The sequence below is a fragment of the Apis florea genome, unplaced genomic scaffold (assembly GCF_048593485.1).
Source record: "Apis florea isolate Af1SG1 unplaced genomic scaffold, ASM4859348v1 contig_3794_pilon, whole genome shotgun sequence".
In the NCBI taxonomy this organism is placed as follows: Eukaryota; Metazoa; Arthropoda; class Insecta; order Hymenoptera; family Apidae; genus Apis; species Apis florea.
Genome location: NW_028256857.1, coordinates 798,356 through 823,612, shown reverse-complemented (window position 1 = coordinate 823,612; position 25,257 = coordinate 798,356). Strand labels below are relative to the sequence as shown.

Sequence of the window (25,257 nt, the reverse complement as noted above, 5' to 3'; positions counted from 1 at the left end):
TAAAATAGTAGATATTTATTATCGAATAATGATTACATTTTTACAAAAATATGTATACTTTTATTCATAGTGATATATCTATTTACAAGTTTGATATGTTACATTCATAAAATATGATATAAATATTTATCATATTGTTATTTAACAACAATTAAAATGTTATATTATTTTAGGATTTAATATTCCATGACAAGAAATATTATAGAAAATAACATAGTTATAATAAAATACTTGGCAAATTAAAATATTATTTTATAAATTATATAAATTTTCATTGTGTTTTTATAAATTATAATTTTCTATTTTTTTTCTTTTTTCACTTATATAAATTTCTTGAATTAATTTAATAATTGTATTTTACGCAAAATTTGTATAAAAATTTAATTCTTTTATATAAATGTTTTTTCTATTTTGAAGAAAATAAATTAAACTTGTATGCTAAATTTTTTTTTTGTTTAAAAATATTTTGAAAAAATCAATTAAAAATATTTCTTATAGTGATACATTGGTATAATTCTATATTGTTTTCAATTATTAAATTTCAATCGATGTATATTTAAAAAAACAAACTAATATTTACAACACTAAATTTGAATTTTAATTATTTTAAAACAATATGAACATATTTATACAAAAGTAAGGTAATGAACTGTACAATCATGTAATTATATTGTTTATTGATCGTTTTTAAAGGCTTCATTAATTATTCCATCTTTTTCATCCATTTGAATATTTTCGCTTATTTCTTCATTTTTCGGAGTATTTACATATTTATACAATTTCGCCATCACAGCAAAAATTATCACATCGATAAACATCAATCCCGCAAACAGCAAAAATTCATAGACCTAAACAACAAAAATGAAAAAAACATATTAATTTTAATTTTAGAAAGAAGTTTATAAAATAACAAAATTAAATAATATGATGTCTTGTAATTCTCGAAATTTTTAAAATTCTCGAAATTCAAAGAAAAATTTTTTTAATCAATCTATTGATTAAGTCTCTCTTTACAGATCTTATAGTGAACTTGAAATATATACACTTACTGAAAAAAATTAAGAAACAAACTTTAATAATTTATTTATACTTTTTTTACTCTAAGATGAATTAATTGGAATTAAAAATAAGAGATAACATTAGTTAATAAATATTAAGTTTTTTTTGAATATCTTTGCATAAAGACCAAGATAAAAAATCTAAAAATTTGCGAACGATTAATTTGTTACTAATAATATATATTATATGTATATTATAATATATTATATTATATATAATGTGTATATTCTTTATATATAATTGAGGATCGGTTTTTCGAATTATTTTGATACTATATTATTGAATTCTATCTATACGTCCATGATAATATATATATGACTACCATAATTATTATCAATTATTTACACAAACACATAATATATATGTATAATAAGTAAAATTATCGAAAATTTACTTTCTTATGGATTTAAATGAAAATTATTAGAGATTTCATTGTAATATATGGTAATACTACTATATTTTTACGATATCGATTACGATTAAAAGTCAAAACAATATACAATATAAATTGAATTTTATTTATTAAGTTAAAAATAAAAATAAAATTTGCATTATATGAAGCAAGAAACAATTAATAAATAAATCTCTTATTAACTTTTATTTTGAATTTTTCAAAGACATTATAAAAATATATTAATATTCCGTATATAACGTGAAAACTTATAAAGAAAAGATCTTCAATCTGCAAATTCAAAAAATTTTGAAACCTTAGAGATATATATTACAATTTTTTTGCTGTCCAAATTTATTCTAAATAAAAATTAATTCATAAAAATTCGGCTATTTTCAGATTTTGTACTACAATTCGCGAATTATAAGAGATAAAAAAAAAATTCTCAAAAAAGAAAATTATTTTAAAAAGAACTATCGTTTGATGAAAGATTTATCAATTATTTATGTAATTAAAAAAAAATTATGAGCAAAAAAATTATAATTTTTTTTTAATTCATTTTTTCATATGAAATTTTAATTAATAGTTTCAATAATTATAAAATATAGTTATAAGCATAAAAAATATATTTTTTTAATTATATTTATTATATTATATTTATAAATATAAGTTTTGTTGTTTTGTTGTATATAAGCAACTTGTATTACTATATTTGTTCAATTTGGAAGTGAATTTCTGCATCTTATTATATGATATGCCATATAATAAAAAATTTTCATGATATATCATTCGATTTTAATATATCACATAAGTCGAAGAAAAATATATACTTATGAAAGAATCATATTATGAATTTCATTTTCATTATATCTAATAAAATAAATGAATGGCTATTTATTGTTGTCAATAATTTTGAAAGCATTTTTAATGAAGATTAATGAAAATTTGTTAACAATAAAAAAATACTGTTTTTTTTTAATCTATTATAGATATAAAATAATAAATATATATTGATTCTATAATAAAAAATATATTTATTATTCTATATCTATAATAGATTAAAAAAAATCAATATCTTTTTACTGTTAACAAATTTTATAATAAAATAAAAAATACACATAAATTTACATAAATTTCTAATTGGTATTGATTATATTTGAAATTATAAATAATAATTATAATAATAAATGAAACTCCAATTTATGTAAAAGAAATAAAATTATATAAATAAAATGATCATTAAATTGCAAAAGGGCATTTTATTTTTAATGAAAATTGATATTACATTCAAGTTTTTGGTATTATTTAAACTATTTTTGTAGAATGTAGATAATATCCAATATGTGATGAATTTTTGGAAGTAATAGAGAAAAGAAGAGAATATATATAGAGAATATATATATATATATATATATATATATATATATATATATATATATATATATAGAAAAGAATGATATTATGATTTTAGATTATAAAATAAATGCATTTTGAAAGAGGAAATAATTTTCTCTAGAATCTATGATATATAAATTTCGAAGTTTTATCTTATGACATCATACAATAATTGTATAAATGATATTGTATAATGGTATATAGTATATAATTATGTTACGAAGACTTTCATATATTTGTTATACATAATTATTTAAACGATTAGATGAGAAGAGACATTGAATAGAGAAGAAACACAGAAAGAAAAAGTTATTACAAATTTAAATATGTTTATAACAAATTTATCATTGTAATTGATGCTCATATCATTTATGATTTAGAGCTTCGAAGATGGGTTTTAGGAGACAATAAAAGACATGATTTGAAAAATTCTAAAATATCTTAATATTAAATTATTAATTTTAAAAAACTTATAAAATAATGTTTAGGAAAGTAAACAAAATTTATTATCCAATCATATGACGTAGATATTATGCAGTTAAATGAAATTACTTCGAATTTTATAAAATTTTATAAAATAATGTAAAATTTCACGTTAAAAATATTGACACAAAAAAATACATTTAATGCTGATAACGGAATCTAGAATCTAGAATTACATTCCGGTCATTCTTTAATTGCGCAAGGAATTGCTTTAATTGCAAAAGTGTTACAGTACAATCTATATTTACCACACATAGCTATACCATATTTCCTATCAACTTCTAAGAAATTTATCTTTTCATTTTTTATTATTTTGAAAGAAAATCCAAACAACTATATTCAATTCTATATATTGAAAAAAGTGTATTGAATATAACAAATATTTCTTTATTAGTAAAAAAACTATATTATGAACAATGAGTAAACTATAATATTCAACATATTTTCCGATATACATATATTGTTTGGATTTGTTTCTGTTTGGTAACAAGTTATTATAGTCGCAACTTAACTTATGTACGCGCTCTGTAATTGTAGTGTTTTTTTGTTAGTAACTCGTTAATAAAAGCGAAACAAAAATTTTTGCAAAAAAAAAATGTTATTTGAAATTATCTCAGGAATATTCAATTAACAGATGTTAAATAACACATTTTTGAAAAACTGTATATATGCATATATAATTGAATTATATTTCTTCATTCTCAATCAAAATAAAAATTCGATAATCACGTTAAAAATAAAAAATTTTAATAGAGATATATCAAACAGTCATTTCCTTCATTTCCACTTGTTTCAATATTAAAAATTATCTTATGCAATAAGCGTTAAAAAAAGATTACTCGTTATGCAACATACGTATTATATATATATAATGAGCTCTAAAAATTCTTCCAGATTATGCAGAACAAAATAGCAATACAATAAAACTTATGTTTGTAATAAAAGAAAAATTTATTTCTTCATATTGTTTCGTAATTGAAATTTTACAAGAAAAAATGAATAAAAAAAAATAATAATTTTTTGTTTATAACTTTTTTCTAATTACATAAACAACAATTCATAAATTTTTTTTATCAAGTTTTCATTAAAACTTTTGTCTGAAAAGTTTTTCTCTATCTTTTACAATTCACGAATTACACAAAGTCAAAAAATAATCGAATTTTCATAAATTAATTTTATCTCTTTAAAATGAATTTGGATAATAAAAAATTTGTATATCTATATTCTATATATTCCTAAAGTTTCAAAATTTTTTGAATTTGTGAATTGAAGATCTTTTCTTGTAAGCGTGAGATTGATCACTATCATTGTTTAAAAATTTTCATTTCGACTATTATAATTTCGATTGTTTAAAAATTGTTTTATATTTTATTTTCATAAAACTTGCTATAAATACTAATTAATAAATATTAATTATAACTATATAATATTATTTTATCCATTATAAACACATGATAAATAATAGTTGCATATTATTGATATATTATTATGAATCTTGTAAAAGTTTTTTGTCTTAATAATTCGAAAATTAAAATTGATTATCTGTTATGTGTAATGAAAAAAAAATTGTTTAAAATCATATTTTTTATAACATATTTCAAAGTCATTAAAGTCGATAAAAAGAAAGCTAATCGAGACTAAATTCATTATTTTATTATTTAATTGCAAATTTTTTCTTATTTTTTTTCTTATTTTTTTCCCATTTTTTTTATTTAATTTCAAATTTTTTGAGTTTTATCTTCATGTTTAATTTAGTTTTAAGTATATATATATATATATATATATATGAGATGACTAAAATTTTAATGAATGATTTTTTAAATCATAATAAAACAAAAATCAACAGGCAATAGGACCAATTCATTTATTTCATCGTTTTTTCTTTTTTATAACTCATGTAAGGTAAAAATTTATATAAAATATTATTCATATGTTATTGAGCTTGAGAATTATTATATGTGCTTTTTATAATGTCCTACATTATTTCCATCAATTTTTAATTATTAATAATTAAGAAACAAAACCGAATGATCTTATTCTTGATTTTTGTCTTATTTTAATCTTTAATTATTTTAATCTTTATTTTTTGTTAAAAAATGTAATCTTGTATGTTTCTATTAAAAGCTTCTATACATCTATTTATGTTAAGATTGTTATCAGTGTTGGATTCACACTATTATTCACGAATTCATGAGTAGCATGAATAGTTCTTTTGCGTTTTTTAGTTTACAAAATGTAAACTAAACGAATAATAATAATATATTTTTTGAGTAAAATTTTACTAAAATTGTTTGTAAGCTGTTCACGAACATTAATATGGATTTAATATTAAGTGTTTAAAAATGAAATTAATCCATTTCATTTTTATACTTACTTGCCGATTAAAGATGGAAACTTCAGCAACAATGACTACAATGAGATTACCAAAAGCTACTGTTAATAGCCAGCAAGCTTGTAGAAGAGATTTCATGCTGCTAGGTGCTTGTGTGAATGCAAATTCTAATCCAGTCACGGAAAACATGACTTCACTCATCGTAATAATAATATATTGAGGAATCAACCATAATATATGTATTGAATTTGGATCAGTCACCGTTACGACTGCAGCATTCTTTTTATTTTCAAAAACAGATCCTACTATTGTATAAACTCCGCCAAGTTTGAAGGGAACATTGCTTTGTACTTTTTCATTATTTAAATAAATGTCATATCTATTAGGCTTAATCAACTTTAATTCCTCAATTGTGTCAAAGCTGCTATTTATCATTAATTTAAGAGAAGATATACCATCCTTCATCAATTCTAAGGAAACAGATTCCGATGTGTTTACAAAGATGAGACCACGCACTAAAGGATCACCTGTTCTTGATTTGTCTATCGAATCTTTGTAATGATCAGAAAGACCTTTTGGCGTGATAATCCAAGAATTTGCTTCGGCTTCAGATATAGAGATTTTTCCTAAAAATACATAGAATCGTAAAATTTCATTAAAATTTATAAACGTGGGTGAAATTTGGAGTTCTCATTTAAATCTCTGCCACTGGATATACATAAACAGAAATGAATAGTTTCTCTATCAAAATTATATATTATCAATAGATTTTTAATGAAAATAATATTAGAATGATTGAAAAAATTAAAAAAAAAAGAAAATATATTTTAAAAAATAATTAGAAGTATAATATAGCTAAAACGGATATTATATTTTTCCTGTTAACAAAAAAGAAATTTGACATTTAGAATCTAACTTAATTATTCTAACTTAATTAATTCAAATTCACAAATTTTTATTTCGTTTGGCCAATGAAATCATTCATTGCAGATGGATTTCTATCTAAATGTCAAATTTCAGCTTCATGCTTTCATATTTATTAGTTTCCAAAGTTTTATTAATAAAAAGCTTATCATTCTTTTATTTTGTTTTTATATATTATATTCCTGTGTGCATCACGTTCTCCATTTGGCAATTTCTATATTAGTTTTCTATTCATCCATCTGTTTCATTAATCGAAAAATTAATTATTTATCTTCAAAATAAATAAGGATTGCTCAAGAGTTAAATTGATGTAGATGTTTTCTAAAATGGAAATGCAAGGAAAGAAGCTGAGCTCTGCTTCATAGATTTTTTCAAAAATTACATATCTTTTATTTATAATATATATGAAAGTTCTTTATTAATATTTGGGAAACCAATAAATATCTAATATAAAATAAATATAAATTTTATATTAAATAAAACTTTTATATTTTATGTTTATTTCATATTTCTATCATTCTCTTTGAATTTTACTTTGATCAGCCATAGAAATCATTCGAATTTTATCCGTAAAAAATTAGAATAAAAAAAATTTTGAGAAATCGTACGAAATTAAAAAATTAAAAAATATTTTTTTCTAAAAAAAATTTTGATTCACAAATAAACATCTTTGATTTTTTGAAAGTATCAAAATATCTGATTTTATCATAATATAAAAATAGGATATCCATTATGAAAGATATAATCTATTATATCTATTATAAATATAATATAATTATATTACATAATTATATTACATAATATAAAATTTTTTTAGTAATTATTTTTAAAAAAATGGATCATCATAATCGATAATTTTTGAAAATTTATAATATACAAATCAACATTTTAAATAATTTTTTTCTATATACAAAAAATGGTTATTATTATTACAATGAATTATATATATATACATATATATATATATATATATATATATATCCATACATCAGTATGATATATAATTATAATAAATCAAAATAAATCAAAAAAATAAAATTAATTATCTATTGTTTAGATAAACATATTTGGTAAATATTCGCATTTATAAATATATGAATGATTTTTGGCTTAGCAAAAACTATTACATAAATGACTTTCAAAAATATTTGAAAATGAATGAAAATGAAATCACTTGAAATCAGATCAAAAAATTCAAATTTTTAATAATTATTTGAAATAAGGAGGGTTTTTATCGTTTTTAATACTTTTTGGATATGTTGTAAAGGACAAAATTTTGAACTACTTTTCCTTTGTATATTATTCCTGTTTGAAATATTTGCAAAAAAAAAAAGATTGCTGTTATTATATAGAATTTCTCTTATATATCCGCGATTGCGTAAATATGCAACAATTATTTATTATTTCTCTAAATATTTATTACTTGTTATTTCTATACATCATAAAAAATATATAATCAGTCAAGAAAAACTTCTTATATATATAGACTTAAAATGTCTCAAATTTAATAAAAATAAAATATAAAATCCTTGATTGAAATTATAATGATCAAAGTTATAATAATCATCTTAGTTTCTCGTAATTTCGGTTGCTCAGAGTTGTATTTATATTTTATTTTTGCATACTTGTAGATTCATGGAATAGTCGAGCGTTGGATTTGAAAGATTTTAAACCATTTTAATCTATAAGGAAGATTTTTTTTTAGTAATATCCATCATATATCTTAATTGCTTGCTGCCGCCATTTAAATTAACAGAAAGTGGCTGTCATATGCACACGTAACTGCGGATGTATATATATAAAAAAAAATTTTATAAAATAATAAACAATTTTTTTTTGCAAATATCTCAGAAACTATGGTCAAATAATAACATGCAAAGAAAAAAATTGTTCGAAATGTTGATTTTTACAATATGTTCAAAAATCAGTGAAATCGGTATTTTCTATTTTGAATAATTATTGAAAAAAATTATTTGATCCAATTTTAAAAAAGTTATTCAGTTTTAAAAGATGTTAACATTTTCAGAAATTGGTGTAGAACAATAGTACCGATTTGACGGAAAATCAAGTGATATTCAATCGGTATTTAATAGTTGTAGCTGTAACAATGGTGTATGATTTATGTCTACTATCTCGTTTCTTTAGATAAATATATTATTTATTTGTAATTTGAACATTTCTCGAATCTGAAGGAATATAAATTATAAAACAATCCTTGAACAAGCGAAATTGCAATAATAGCAATATGAATCTTATACTTAATATTAATATCTATTCTTGTAATTTCTATTATTATAATTTCGATATAATTTTGATATAATTTAAGCCCTCTTCTCGCTCTCCGGTTGTTTTATATATTTATTATTTTCACATTCCATAGATCCAATAAAATGTTCAAGCTTGTTATTAATTGAAGTATTTTAAATCATGATGAAAATTCATGAGAAAATTGCTTTTTAAGTGGTTCAGCTGTTATATATTTTGAATGTCGGTCACCGCGATATGTTTATAAAAACTGTAGATAAGCGATTGCATAGTGATATAAGTACAGGTTATTGTATGTTACAAATTATATGTATAATGTCTAAATAATATAATTATTTTCTAAATATAATTATTCTTATATTAACTTCATTTTATTTAAAAATATTTTTTAAACTTATTTTATTTTTGTCTTATATAAATATATTGTAATTTATTTAATGAATAAAAAATTAGAAACGAACATGTAAATACAAAAATTATAGGTTTAACTGTAATAAATTATCGTGCAAACCGATTATTTGATTTTATTCTACTTTTCAATATTTGAAAAAACTTGAACATGCGATAAAATGTTAAAATATTGTATAAAGATTGTAAAATATAATTTTAATATATTATAATAAATTCTTTAAATTGATAAATTATAAAAACTCGATTAGCTTACAATAACTATTGTAAAGTTAAGTCAAATATAAACATGCAATGATTACGTAATGATATCCGTTTAACCAATATATTCAGTTTTAAAAACTTTGAAGAATCTGTTGCTGAAGATTAAACAAAAATTATCTCAAAGAATTTTAAAATTCTTAAATAATTATTTTTGTGAAATTATTGATATACATACCATCTATTTCATTTGAAAATATGTTCGTAATTCCGGCTTCATTGCATGTCTTGAAATTTACTAAATAATTAAAATTTTTTTGGCCATTTGTCTTGATATATTTATTCTCCCACATATCCATACTTTTAACGACAAAAGATAATTCTTCCAATTCGTTCTCGACTTGTAATTTCCCCTCTACAGAACAATTTAAAGTATTGAAAATGCGTAATTGCGAAAAATCTTTCGAAGGCAAAACTGGATACGTTGACTGAAAAATAAAAAAAATTTATTCAATAAATAACATATAAAAATGCATTGAAAATATTCCTTATGAAATTATTTTGATACAATTACAAAAATTTTTTTTCGTATTTAATGATTTATATATCGCTTGTATTTTCAATTTAATCACGTACCTCGAGTTGAAATTCAACAATAGCTGCAACAACGAAAGACAAAGCAGCTAAAAAACCACCGATTACCATTATTCTTAACGGAGTTCGAAAGCCAAATTTCATCATGATTGGATAAAGACAAGTCTCAAACAAAGGTATGAATGCAAGAACGAAGAAAGGATTGAACACTTGCATCTGATCTGGTTGAAGTAGGAAGTTTCCAATTTCACCGTTCATTTTGGTTGCTTGAACCGTCCATCGAGATCCTTGTTGATCGAAAAGTGCCCAAAAAATCGGTATCGGAATAAATAATATCATCACCTGTAGAGCTGCCTTTATATCATTTATCAACAATTTGTCATACTTGTCATCTGCATAGTCGAGCCAATAATCCCTTTTAACATCTTTCGACGTTACCTTTCTATAAATAGCATGCTAAAAATTTCAAATACGATTCATAAATAATTCATAAATAATTTTTACTATTGTGATACTAAAATTTAGTTCAATTAAAAAAAAACTAGATAATACGTTTTTATTCACAAAAATGTTTTACTTTTGTTTTAACTACACAAATAGCGATACATCAAAATAAATGACAATAATGTATTCGAATATTTTTCGATCATTTATAAGTATGATAAAATGCGATTATTAATCTTTCCATTCATAAATAAATAAATATTATAATAATTTTAATTTTTAATTTTTTTTTACAAAATCTTAATCTTAATCTTAATCTTATAACCTTATTATATAATATATTATATAGTTACATACTTATTCATAAATAATCATTTTAAATTTTTAAATCGTCTAAATTTTTTGTTAATATTTTATTTTCAAAGATATTATATATTGTTATAAATTACCATATATTTGTTTTCTTAATTTTTATCGTACTTTTTATTTTATTTTATTTAAATCTATTTTTTAAAAAAAAATATATATATATATACATTGTACATAATTATATGAATTTTGTATTTTCTACAATTATTATAGTTAAAAAGCCAAAAAATAAATTTTTAAAATATAAAAATATAAATTATATAAATATAAATATAAATATATATTATAAAAATATAATATGATAATTTATTTTTTATTTAAAATTTTATATCTTATTTTAAAAAATATAATCTGTGTTACATATATATTAATATGTTATCTACGTAAACAAAATAATATTTATAAGAATGAAAATGAATACTTAATATGATTTTAAGAAAAAAAAAGTTACTAATATTTTTTTAAAAGAAATAAAAAGTAATTAATAGAATATTATCCGAAGATTTCATTTATATCTGATGAATAATAAAAAAAAAAATTGATGTTAAAATTAAGAAATAAATTAAGTTACATATTTAAAAAGGATTGAAAATGTATTTAATTGAGCGATAGAATATAATTGATTGAATACAAAACGTTCTAAACCATATACAACAAATAATGTTATATATAATAATAATTATAATTAATGAAACATAATCACAGAGATAAGGTAATTGTTTTCATTTTACACACGAATATGTATCATGATATGATGCATTAAAAAGAAAAAAAAAGAGTGTAAGAAGACAAATTATATTGTGCAAAACAATTATATTATGCTATTTAATTTATAACATTGTAAATGATAGAATTGATTAATCAATGCTTTTAATCAATTTAGAAATAAATCATAATTTTGATATTTTTATAGAGAAGTAAAACGTTAATTTGCAAAGCTTTTCAGCAAGTATACAATCATGTATTAAAATATAACAAAAATTTAAAATATATAATTTATCATGTTATGTTAATTTTATTGTTTCATGTCAATTTTGCCATAATTTCGAGATCACAAAATGTGAGTGAAATTTTAATATACGTTACTAATTTGTGAATATTAAAAATGAATATAATTTGAAATATTCTATAATCTATTATGAGAAAAGGTTGCTTGCAATATGAATCAATAACTAATACAGGAAAAATAAAAGAAGAAAAAATGCACATAATTTCATATGTAAAATGTAATATAAATGTATAGATTATTGCAAGATTACTATAAATTTTAATATTTAAAATTAATATTTTCTACTAACTTAATTTAATTTAATCTTAAAATAACTGTTTCTATGCTGTGATTTTCGTATCTAATTAGATTAAAAAAAAATTTTACTTTTATATTTATTTTTCAATTTAAAAATAAAAAAAAAATTGGAATATTACTGAGAATTTAAAATATAAAGGCTTATTAATTTCCCTATAATATTATGTACTTTTATTTTTATTTACTATCCTTTGCTATAATTTTTTATTCATTTGAAATAAATTGGTTTTGTTTTAAATTACACTTATTCTATAATTTATTAAATTTAAATTACACTTATTCTATAATTTATAATTTATTAAATATTTTTTATTTGATTTATATTATTTTTATAAATCATTTTCAAATTTATTATTTCAAAAAATCATTTATCCAAAAGATATTATTTTCTTCCAATTAATTTAAATAATCAACATTTCACAATACTGAAAAACTTGTTTTTGATTTCTTTTTAAAGGTAAACCGCGTTATCTAGTTTTTCCTTAATCAATTGTGTGATTTTGCATGGTCGAACTTACCGATATACATTTAGAAACATTTAACACGACATTGCCTGTAGGTTTTACTATTTTGTACATAGGTTTACCGAAGACGAATAATACTGAAGAAAAAAATCAGGATAATTAAATTATTTCGTTATTTTAGAAGAATTTTCGAATTTTTTTTTATAGAACTTACTGATAGATAAAATCATAAGTACGGCTGGCACAAAAAATGCTAAAGAATAACAAGTATTTTCACCAAAACATGCGATATCGTTACGTATTATGGGCATCAAGAAACTCGAGATCAACGATCCAGAATTGATGGAAAAGTAAAACAAGGAGAAAAATGTGGACAAATATCGTTCCTGTTGCGGTAACACGAATTGGTCACCACCGAATGCAGCCACACAAGGTTTTATACCGCCTGTACCAATGGCTATAAGGAGTAGACTAAGTAATGAACATTCACTGAAAAGTTACACAATTTGATAAACACAATTAAAAGTCAAATTCAAATAAACAATTTCAAATTTGAAAACGATCATCATATATTTTTTATTTTTATTTGCAAGTTATATTCTATAATATAAATTGAATTAAACAATATTAACTTATTAATTAACGAATTTATATACGATAAAATTCTGTTTATGTTACGAAATTTTTAGTAATGCTTAATTAACTGAACAATAGTTAGAGTATAATATAATTAAAAATATATTTTATATTTTTATTATATAAAAATATATATATATATATATATATATATATATATATATATATATATATATATATACATATTTCTTGTTATATAAAAAATATAATAAACAAATTAATCATTAGATAATTAAAAAAAATTGTTTCTATTCATGGGATTTAATATATTACTACATATTTAAAAGCAATATTCTATAAAATCCTCTCATATTAACATGGATTTCTATTAAATGAATGAAAAATTGTAGTAAAAAAAAACAGATATATATTTTGATATCATATATCAAAATTTTTATGTTTCGTATATATATATATATATATATATAATAGTAAATAATAGTATATAAAATCTTTAAGTGATTAAAATTTAAATTTAAAAAATGAAAATTTCAATGATCTTTTATAACTCTTATTATTAATTTTTTTTTCCATTGCAGAAAATTTCAAAGAAAATTTTTAAAAAATTTATTCTATTTTATTTTGTGATTATACAATGAAATTTATATATGATTATATACAATAAATTTATATATGATTTACAATAAATTTATATATGATTTATATATTATTGTTGTATTTAATGATTAAAATAATAATTTTATCGAAAATTGCATCGTATTATTTCTACTCATTCAATTCATTTATAATTAGAAAAAATAAAAAATTTATAAAGTTTTCAATATTTATATTTGTATAGCACACTTCATATATAATTTTTTAGAATTATTCGTTTCATTTTTCATTTATAATTACTCTAATATAGATAAAAAATATCTTCTCCTCCATAATGAACAGTAAACGAAATTTTTTAATGATTTTCAATTGTTTTGTCATGCTGAATAATAATGATTATTTAAATCTTAATTTTAAAATTTAAATTTTTCATGACTATGAAGAATTGAATTATTCTAAATATAATTAAAATTCTTAAAATCTTGATAAATTTTAGAGTTGTATCAGAAATCTCGATCTTTGGCAGTTTTGATTAAAACCTTTATTTTATAAAGAATTTCGAAAATTCTAAAGTTTCAAATTCTATTTGAATTTTTTGTTATATATCGTGTTAATATTCATAATTCATATTATACTTTTGAAGAATTGATTTTAGAGACATAAAACAAATACAAAAATTAAAAATATCGATTATAAGAAATTTATATTTAAATGAAGTAAAATGAACATAGTATAGGATATTTCCATCATATTGCAGCAAATTTAACTTATTTGTAACTTAATAAATAAATCTTAATCGATATATTGATAAATTTTACGTTTTTGTCTGTAGAATCAACTTTCCAAATATTTTTTATAAATATATTAACATTTAATTTAATAAATTTGAATTTTTTCAAATCTCATCATAGATAAGATTATAGGGATATCTAAGATTTTTTCGTATAAATTAAAAAAAGTAATAAGTAACTATTGTTATAATAAATATTTTTTAATATTATTTTCTACGAATATTATTTTTTAATTTTTTCTTTAATAAATAATATTATCTTTTATAAAGTAATTATAATTTATAAAAAGATTTCTTAAAATAGATTTTTTGAAAAAAATGTTAAAAAATTATTTTATATTAAATATTATTTTATAAGTATTATTAAATATTATTAAGTATTATTTAATATGTTATATTAGCAAAAATAGTTATTTTATTTTTTCTCTTTACAATAAAAAAAAAGAAAATATTTTTTTATTATTTTCTTTTATTTCTATTTCTATTTCTATTATATTTTTCTTAAAAACAACTAAAAATAATTAAAAAAATATAGGTATACTTTTGAGATTGGTAAAAAAAAATATAATATAAGTTTTTTTTGATATCTTATAGAATTTTAATAATTAATTTGTATGTTCTAAGATAAAAAAATTTGAATATCGTTTCTTATGAGTGTCGCTACAATATCCAAAACGAATATTTAACTATATATTACTATTTATTTAAATTTATAATAATGTTGATAAAATTTTGAGTAATAAGAATCTAATAATTAAAACTTTTTTTCATAATCTTTTTTTAGACAATAACTTTTAGACAAACAAATTAATTAAATCAAATTAATTTTATATACATTGATTTAATATGAGGAATAAAATATTCTATATAAAACTATTTATTTATTTTTTAAGGTGCTTTGTTATGACAATAAAAATAAAAAATATTTCTTTTCCACGATAACTGTTTAAAACTATATATACGCATTATATAGATATAAAATTAAATAAAATTAATAAAACGATGATATTGTTTTTGCAATATCTGACAATTAACATTTTAGAAATTACCCTCATGTAAAAATTTATTGAATTAAAAGTAATAATTAAGAATGAAAATTAAAAATAAAAAATTAATCTTACTTGCTTGGTAATCCCAAGGGAGCCGCACTTAAAGATAATAGAATTTGTCCTATGGCGTAGATAATACTTAAATAGAATATCGTGCGAAATTTTCCCAATAAGGAATCTGCCAGCATCGCACCAAATAGAGGGAAAAAGTACACCATCATCGAGAATATATGATATATTACGGTAGATGTATTAGAACTGTACATCAGTTGATTCTTTAGATAAAGCGTCAATATGGCTAAATGAACAAATTAAAAAATTATTCAATATTAAATGATATTTACAAATTACTTAAATGGGAATTACAAATTGCTTAAATGAGATACATAAATTAAAGATACATAAAGAACATAAATATCAAGGATTTTATTATTTCGAAATTTCATACTCATAAAGATAAAAAAAAAATAATAAGAAAAATAAATATTGAGTTTTTTTTTTACGTACTACGCATTCCATAGAAAGAGAATCTCTCACAGAATTCATTGCTAACGATGAAAAATATCGATTTGGGATACTTCATCTTCTGAAAAATGATAGAAATAAAGAAATAGTGATATACTGTATAATCTGCTCTATAAAGTTTCGAGTTTATTTGTAAAGTCGAAAAGAATGCTAGTATATTTTACATGAACCGATTAACTTCGTTGTCATTATTATTGATTAAGAAGAATTTGTTTTTTTTTATTGTAAATTAGACACAATTTTCAATTATTTACACCATTGATGCTATTTGAGGTATAATTAAAATTAAAATAAATTAAAAAATTATTCTTGTTCGAAATAGCAATTAATTAATTACATTAATCTATAATTTTAATAATAAATACAATAATAAAAAAGTTAGTTTGTTATTATTAAATGATTGTTTATTATTTTGTTAAACAAGAATATTTTATAGAGTTATACAATTATAATATATAATTAAATAAAACTGAGGAAAATAAAACTAAAATATAAATATTATATTTATAAAGAAATATAATATTTGAAAATATTATTTCATTTAATGTTTAAATGACAAAAAAATATTATATTATATTTAGAATTAATAAGATATTTATTTTAATTGAAACGCAAAAAGCATCGCAGACAATTATTCATTTTTAATTTCTTAGTTAATAAAATTATTTTTTTTCATATATCTTTTATATTATCTAAAAAAACAAAAAAAATTAGTAACATCAAAATTTTCCCATTCTGAAACTTTCAATTCTATCTAAAAAATTTTTTGCTATTAATAATAATGACACAAAATGAGGTGATAATATTTGATGATATTATCCGAATCATTCTTTATAAGGAAGAAATAACATATTGTAGGATAATATAGCAAGAAAGGCAAATAACTATTCTAGTTCTAATTTCTATTAATTTAATTTCTATGTCATTAGAAAGATCAATTGTTTCACTATAATAATGATGCCATAATATCAACAAGTATTTCTTCTTATATTTATCTACTTTAATTTTTAATTCTTAAAAAGGTGTATTTTCTCTCATTCATAAATTGGTTATATTGAATCGGACATGAGTGTAATAAAACAAGATAATGATATTAATTTTTTAATTATTATTTTTTTAAACATTATAATTATAATATTTTTTATTTTTTTTTTAAATTATATAAATATCTCAATTTTGTTGCATTAAATTTTATATTAAATATTTTATATTAAAAGTAATATTCAATTTTCGAAGTTATTCAACAATAATGCAAGAAAGAAAAAATACTATATATGTATCATCATGTGATCATCATGTGATTGTCCGATAGATGGGATATTCTATTCATTCTTCTGTCTCTTTCATAAATGTGACAAATATGACGTTGAAAATTTAAATCGTTCAGTTACTATTTAAAGATATTATACTTAATATTTTATATTATTATTTTGATTAATTAAAAAATAAATCAAAGATAACAATATTTCATTCTTTGCAAAAAAAATGGGAAAAATTTTATTTTGAAACATAAAAAACAATTAATCATCTGTCGCTATTATAAAGTGATAATATATTTATGGAATATCTTCTTTAAATGATCAAATCTAAAAACCAAAATAAATATAAAAATATCGGTTAAGATTTATTTATTAAGTTATAAACAATTGAAGTTTGTATTATATATTTTATATACAGATGAAATGAGATGGAGATAAAGCAAGGTAACTATCTTTATCACATAATTTTTCACTTTCAATACAAATATAAATTACTCATAAGGTAATAAATAAGTTTCAATCAGTATTTTTAATACGCTATATGAATTGATAGTAATTTTTAAAAATATGATTGAATACCAAAAATATATAATTTCATTCTAATAAAATTCACTAGATTCGAGATGATTACAATGTCTCGTTTAATATGTCCCACTCTTGCTATTTCTGGTACATAGTGTAATGTTAAATTGCAACTAATAATATTAAAGCTAAAAACTTTATTGAAATATTTTTCTTTATACTTCTTTGATTATATTTTTCTACTTATTTATTCATAATATTATACTTACAATCTTTATACTTATTTTTTATATATTCTGTACGTATATTTAGTAATTATGTATAATAATTTGTATAAGATGAAATTAAAATATATATTTGAAATATTATTTTTTTAAGTCGTTTTCATTTTTAAAAAAGTCATTCGAATAATCCTAAATCATCCGAAAAATGTTTATTTTCTATTTATATATTTCAAAAATCTTATGTTTAATAACACAATTTTAATAATTAATATAATGATCAATTTATTATTATTTATTATAATTATTTATTTATTATTATTTTGTTACAAAAAATTTTTCATGAACGTAAAATTGAGAACATTGTACAAGTATGTATTTTTATCTATTTTTTTTTTTTTACTTATTGAAACTTATCTTACTCAAATAATATTAGGAATGAGATAAGTTAACAATATTCTTTAAATAAACCATGAATTGAAATTAGCCGTGTAATGATTCGTTTATAAGTTTTTAACTTTTTTACTATTTCTGTAGAAATTATGTATAATTATAACATAAAAACATGATAATAATAATAAAATTGAAGAGATCCTTATAAATATTAATGATAATGATTCAATGATTTTAATTTTTATTATCTATAAAAATATAAAATAAAAGAAAAATTTTACAAACTTAAATGATTATTTATTACGAATATTGACAAAACTGAAAAATGGAAAAAATCTGAAAATATCAATATATAATAAAATAAAATTACTTAGAAGAGATTTCTTAATACTATCTTTGATATTATGTCAAGATCATATCATATTATAATCAATTAGTTATGATATATTTTGTAAACTTTCAAATATATGTATATATATATAAAGTATTAATATATTTATGAGATTTTTAAATTAAAATAGATACAAAAATTGATATATAAAACTTTTGGTTGAGTTATTTATTAAGTTATGAGCAATTTAAGCAATTTATCAATTGCATTAGATAAAGCGAAACGGAGACAATATCAAACGGCGATGTGACGAATAGAACCGTCACATTCTATTTCTGTCACATTTGTCTAACACAGACTTTATTTATTATAATTGTAATTATTATAATATATATTGTTATAATATATAATTTAATAAAAAAATTGTTATAATATATAATTTAATAAATAAGTCTCAATCGAGACTTTTATATCAGCTTTTTCCTTATTTTGATTTCTAAAAATGATCTACCAATAGTATCTTTGAAAATCAAGCTCAAATTTTTTTTATTGTATTCTATTTATCATAAAGATATTAAAATATTCATCATAAAAATATTAAAATTCTATTTAGTTTTCGAATTTATTTTATTTATTATTTTATAATTTAATTTATAATACTTATATTCTTTCGTTAGAAAAATAATATTTATTGTGGATATATATAGATTCAGATCTACCATTTTCCAGATTTATCATTATATATCCCATTTCTTTATATTCTTTCGTTTTTTCTTTTTTTTTTTTTTTTTCTTTTTTACCATTTAAACAACATCGAATTCGCATTTTTTTTTTGAAACATTGAAACATATTACGATACATGTATTCAATTTAAGTCAATAGTTGACAAGATTAAAAGTGATAGAATAATGTTTCAGTTTTTAGTGATTATTAATTTAAATTTATTGCTTAACTTGATGCATATATGTGTTTCAATGTATATAAAAATTTTTAAGAATAGACTTCAGTGTTGCTTAAATATCGAGCAAGAAAAAGAAAAAAAAAATATTATAAAAAAATTTGTATTTCGAAAATAAAGGATGATCAAGTACGAAAATAAAAGAAAAATGAAATGAATTTATTAGAAATATTTCATTCACGATCAGTATCTTTTTTCGAATGTGTCTAATTTTCATTCCATTGTTATGAATGGAAAGAAGAGAAAGAGAGTACTACTATAGTGTACTGGTACTATCGTATATAATGTTAATTGACGCATTGTTTCGATGCTTTATGCAATATGGAATATATATATATATATATATAATGATAAATCTGAAATATATTTTTCTATTTTTCTTCTCATTGACTGAAAAATGTAAAGCTATAAATAAAACAAATTCGATTAACTAAAAAGATTATATAATTATAAATAAGACAAATTCGAAAAAACTAATGGAAATTTAATATTTTTTTTCAAATCAATAATTAATTTGCAACTTATGATTTGAAATTTTTCTAATGAGTAGAATACTATAAAATAAAAAAAAAATTAAACCTTGAATTTTGAGATCAAAGTCATTTTTGTATGCACTTTTATTTACAGATCTTCAGATTTAGAGATGTAGAATTACACTATAATATTCTTTATATTTACTTTTTATATATTCTGTATATATGTATATTTAGTAATTATGTATAATAATAATGAATAAAAAAGCAAAAATAGAATATTAATTTAAAATCTATTTTGTAAGATTAACTTAAAATTAACTTAAACTTAAAATTAATATTTTCTATAAAAAAGAAAGGGAAAAAATGTATATTCTTTTGTTTTAATTTTTTATAAAAAAAGGAAAATGTTAATATTGAATATAATATTGGTTATAATGAAATATTGTTTTTAATTAAAAAAACATTACATTTTTTTTTGTTTTTACAAAAAATCAATGAATATTTTTTAGAAATATGTTGTTAACAAAGAAGAAAAATGAAATAAATATAATTAGAATGAAGATAGTAAGAAAGAAAATCCATATGATTCCATCGAAAATATAAATTTTTTCACTTACAAATTTAGAGAGGAATCAAATTATTATTGATTAATATCAAGTTGTCATTATTTATTGCATGATATGTCTAGTGTTAACAAGATAAAATAAGGAGAATTCGAAAAATATTTTTACCTTCGTATCAGTCGCACTTTCCACAACCATTGTGATCGTTGCTTACTTGACACAAATCGTATTAATTATTTTAAAATTTATATAACGTATTCAAAAAAGTTTCACATAAAATATACTGAAATATTGAATATATTGAAAAATATATTGGATTAATTGCATTGATAAAAATATTTACATTTTAGGTAAAATATATTTCATAATAAAGAAAAAAAGAAATTAGAAACACACATCACAACGTTTAAATATAATAGTAATATTTAATTTTATATTAATATTTTAATTATATTATAATATATATTATAATATTACAACATTTTAATATTTTATATTAATATTTTAATCGTAAAATTTAGATCATAATATTTAAATCTATTCGAAGAAAAATAACGTTCGTTGCGGTTGGTAGTTGAAACTGTACTGTTGATTTTGTTGCGTACCTACAATATGTAAGTATCACGATTAAGTCTGACGATGGCATTGACGAACATTGCTAGGTAGTTGTACGACCGCGTAATAGTTGGTACAATGTGAAAGTCCTTCCCCCCTCTTTTTAATACCAACTTAGCATTTTAGCTACATATAAACTGAATTGTGTTCAGATAACATTTATAAAGAAATAATATAAACGAAAAATTTTTATGAAACAAATATATTATAAAGAAATATTTTTATAAAACAAATGTCAGAAAAATTTGAAATAATTTGAAAGAGATATTAAAACATTGAAATATTTCCATAGACAATTATTAAATTATAAAAAATATTATTAAAAAATAATTATTAAAATATTTGAAATAAGAAATAAAAATATTTACATAGAAATATTCTTTTAATTATGTTAGATATTAATTTTTATTTATTAAAAGTATTAAAATATTATTTATTAAGTAAAATTTATTAAATTTATTTCAAATATTTTAAATAAAAACTAAGTAAAAATTAAATATTAAATTGATTTTATAAATATATGTATAATAAGTATTTCAATTATATATTTTTTAATATGAATTTGGAATAATTAATTGAAATAAATGTTTTCTTTATCTTTTACGTGAAATATAATTAAATAATTATGTAAATATTAATAAAATTAATAAATAAAATTCTATTTGTTCTACAATTGTGATCATATCATAAAATTCATCATAGTAACGGATTATTATTTATTTAATATTTATTTATCAAAATTTAAATCAATTAAAAAATATAAAAGTTTATTCTTCGAATAAATATTTTGTTCTATTTTTGATTTAATATTCTTTGTTAAATAATAATCACAAAAATAATATTTGAAATTTAATAATTTATTTCAATAATTATAATAATATATAACTATGATAATAATTAAATAAATAATAATAATAATTATATTTCATTATACATTTTTTATTTGAAATATATCCAATACTGTTTGTGATGAGATAACATTTAAAAAAAATGTATTTTTTTAAAATTAAATTTTAATATTTATTAACATTAGATATATGGAATTTAAATAGAGATTCATTTAGCTATCAATAACTATTGTATTTTAAATATTTTGTATCTTTTTCTATAACATCTGTTTTCTATAATGTAAATTATAATATAATAATGTAAATTTTTACAAAATTTTTTAGAAATACATAAATATTCGTAATCTAATTAGTATTTAATCTATTTAGTATTATTTATAGATATATATATATATATATAGATATTATATATATATATTATTTATAGATATTATTTTATTTTAACTTATTTTATAATTTCTTATTAATAATATTTTTATATTTTTTGATATTGATGATTTATATATTAATGATATTTATTATTTATATCTTATTATATTTTATTATATTTTAAATCACAAACAATATAATAATATAATAGTGCTTCCATAAGTACTAGAAGTTCTGGACCAGCTCCTGTCAATTATAGAAACGCAATTTTTAATTAATGAAGCGAATGATTTCGTTTGGATTCGATATTTCAAGAAAATTTCGATATAGTTGTTTTCAAGAAAAAATATACAATTAAAGAAGTAAAAGTGATGAAAAAAATTACAGAGAATCACAGAAAAAAAGAATAAGCGGAATATAAATTTACAATATTATGAATTTAAAATGATTTTAATTATATCATGATCTGATTTCCTTAACAAAATTATAAATATTATGAATATATTTCTAAAAAAAATAAAAATAAAAATTATTTTTATTATATTTTATTTTAAAAATTTAATTTTTTTCAAATTAATTATATTTAAACTATGTTATATTATATATTATATTATATATAATATAACAAAAAAGAATCGACTTATATGATTGATAATCATTGTTATTAAGTGAAAATAATGAACTGCTAATTACAAGAATTATATAATTGCCACTTATGGAAGCATTATTGTATTATATTCTATTATTTTTTATTTCTTATTATTATTTATTTTTTATTTTGGTTGTAAATAAAATATTATCTTTCCGTTTGAATTGAAATGAAATAATAAAAAATTGAAAATTATTATTTCTAAATTTTATTTTTTAAATATCGAGAATAGATTGAATTTTATTATATTATATATAATAATGTATCTTTAAAATTGTATTGTCTAAAACATTGTTCATAAATTTACAATGTATTTATTGTTAAAATTGATTTTTTAAAAGATTAATATTTATTGATTAACGAAAAATTTCTTTCGACATCTACATTTGTTTCAGGAAGATTCATGAAGATTTGACAATCTTTTTTTTCTTTTTGTATTTTTTTAAAGGAATTAATTGACTTTCCTACTGAATTATTTCTAACTAATTAATTATTTTTAAATATAAAAAAGGAAATGCATATTAAAATACTTATTGTATTCGAATTAAATATTAAATTATTATTTTAATATTTTTACAATCATTTTAAAAAAAGTGTAAAAAAAGAAATGTAAAAAAAAAAATGTAAAGTATACAGTAAAACAATTTTGAAATCTATACTACAATGTTACAATATCAATGCAAAAATTTTATAGGAAAATTATTGAGAAAAAAATATAATATTGCAAAATAAGTATGATAGAGAATATTTTTAATATGTGGATTTTTTCAAATATTTTGCATAAATAAATATTATAAACATATCATAAATATTAATTGAACAAAATAAAAATAAAAAAGATTTTCATAATTTAATAATATTGATTTTTATTATATTATAAATTTATTTTTATCATAATTAATATTTATAACTTTATTAATCTTAGCTGAAAAATAATATTAGCCAATTTCTTGGAATTCTCTTTCATAATTTTTATTTTTAAAAAATATATTTAAAAAGATTATATATAAAAAATAGATAAATAAAACGTATTAATGTAATAATAGATTTTAAAATATTAAATGCTATATTTCGATAAAAGATACTATTAATTGATGAATTATATTGTTATATTATTTCTTTTATGCTAAAGGCATTTAAATTGCAATTTAATAATTTATAAATGTTTATATTTTATAAAATATAGTAAGATATTAATTGAATACAATTTTAAAATATAATATAAATTTTTTGAAATGTTATTTTATTTATTTTAAATTTCAATTTTATTATGAAACATTATCGTTATAATATAACATTTTATCATTGTAATCTAAGTTAATCTTATAAAGTCTTCTTACTTAAAGTAAGAATTTATAAATTCATATTTCCAACGTAAATACGATATTGTAACGTTTAAAAGATTTAGGAAAATGATGAATTTTATAAATAAATAACATTGAAGTTCAATTCGCATTTTTCTTTCTTAAATATATATAAAATGTTTCATATATATAACTGGATTTCTTATAAAAAAATAAAATGAAAAGAAAAAATAAAATTTTTTCACTTGAAAATTCGGTTCGAATAATTCGTTTTCGAATAAATCAATTTTGAAAATTTTTTAAATACAAATGAAATAACTAATTCCTAATTAAATATGAATAAATTATGTGTAAAAGATTAAAATTTGTGAAATTTCATATATATTTCTTAAATGATTGTATTTTATCAAAATTTTGAAATAATTATAAATTCTTAAGGTTAAAAACTGAATATTTACTTTGTATATTGAGTATATTTATAAAAAATTTTTTAGTATTGATTCTAGGTATCGAAATAAATACGAAAATTAGTATGCAAAAATTTTAATTCAATTTTATT

At 18.8% G+C, this 25,257-nt stretch overlaps 1 protein-coding gene across 1 annotated transcript; it reads right to left on the bottom strand.

Moving 5' to 3' along the window:
* On the bottom strand, positions 1 to 21,553 carry LOC100866153 (peptide transporter family 1). The gene is made up of 9 exons (XM_003693702.4): positions 21,082 to 21,553; positions 16,173 to 16,251; positions 15,738 to 15,963; positions 12,850 to 13,124; positions 12,690 to 12,772; positions 10,095 to 10,508; positions 9,697 to 9,946; positions 5,703 to 6,286; positions 1 to 848 (listed from the first exon to the last, which is right to left on the bottom strand). Exons 1-9 carry the CDS (start codon positions 21,109 to 21,111, stop codon positions 675 to 677), a joined length of 2,115 nt encoding a protein of 704 aa, XP_003693750.2. The 5' UTR covers positions 21,112 to 21,553; the 3' UTR covers positions 1 to 674.
* Positions 21,554 to 25,257: the final 3,704 nt, after the last annotated feature.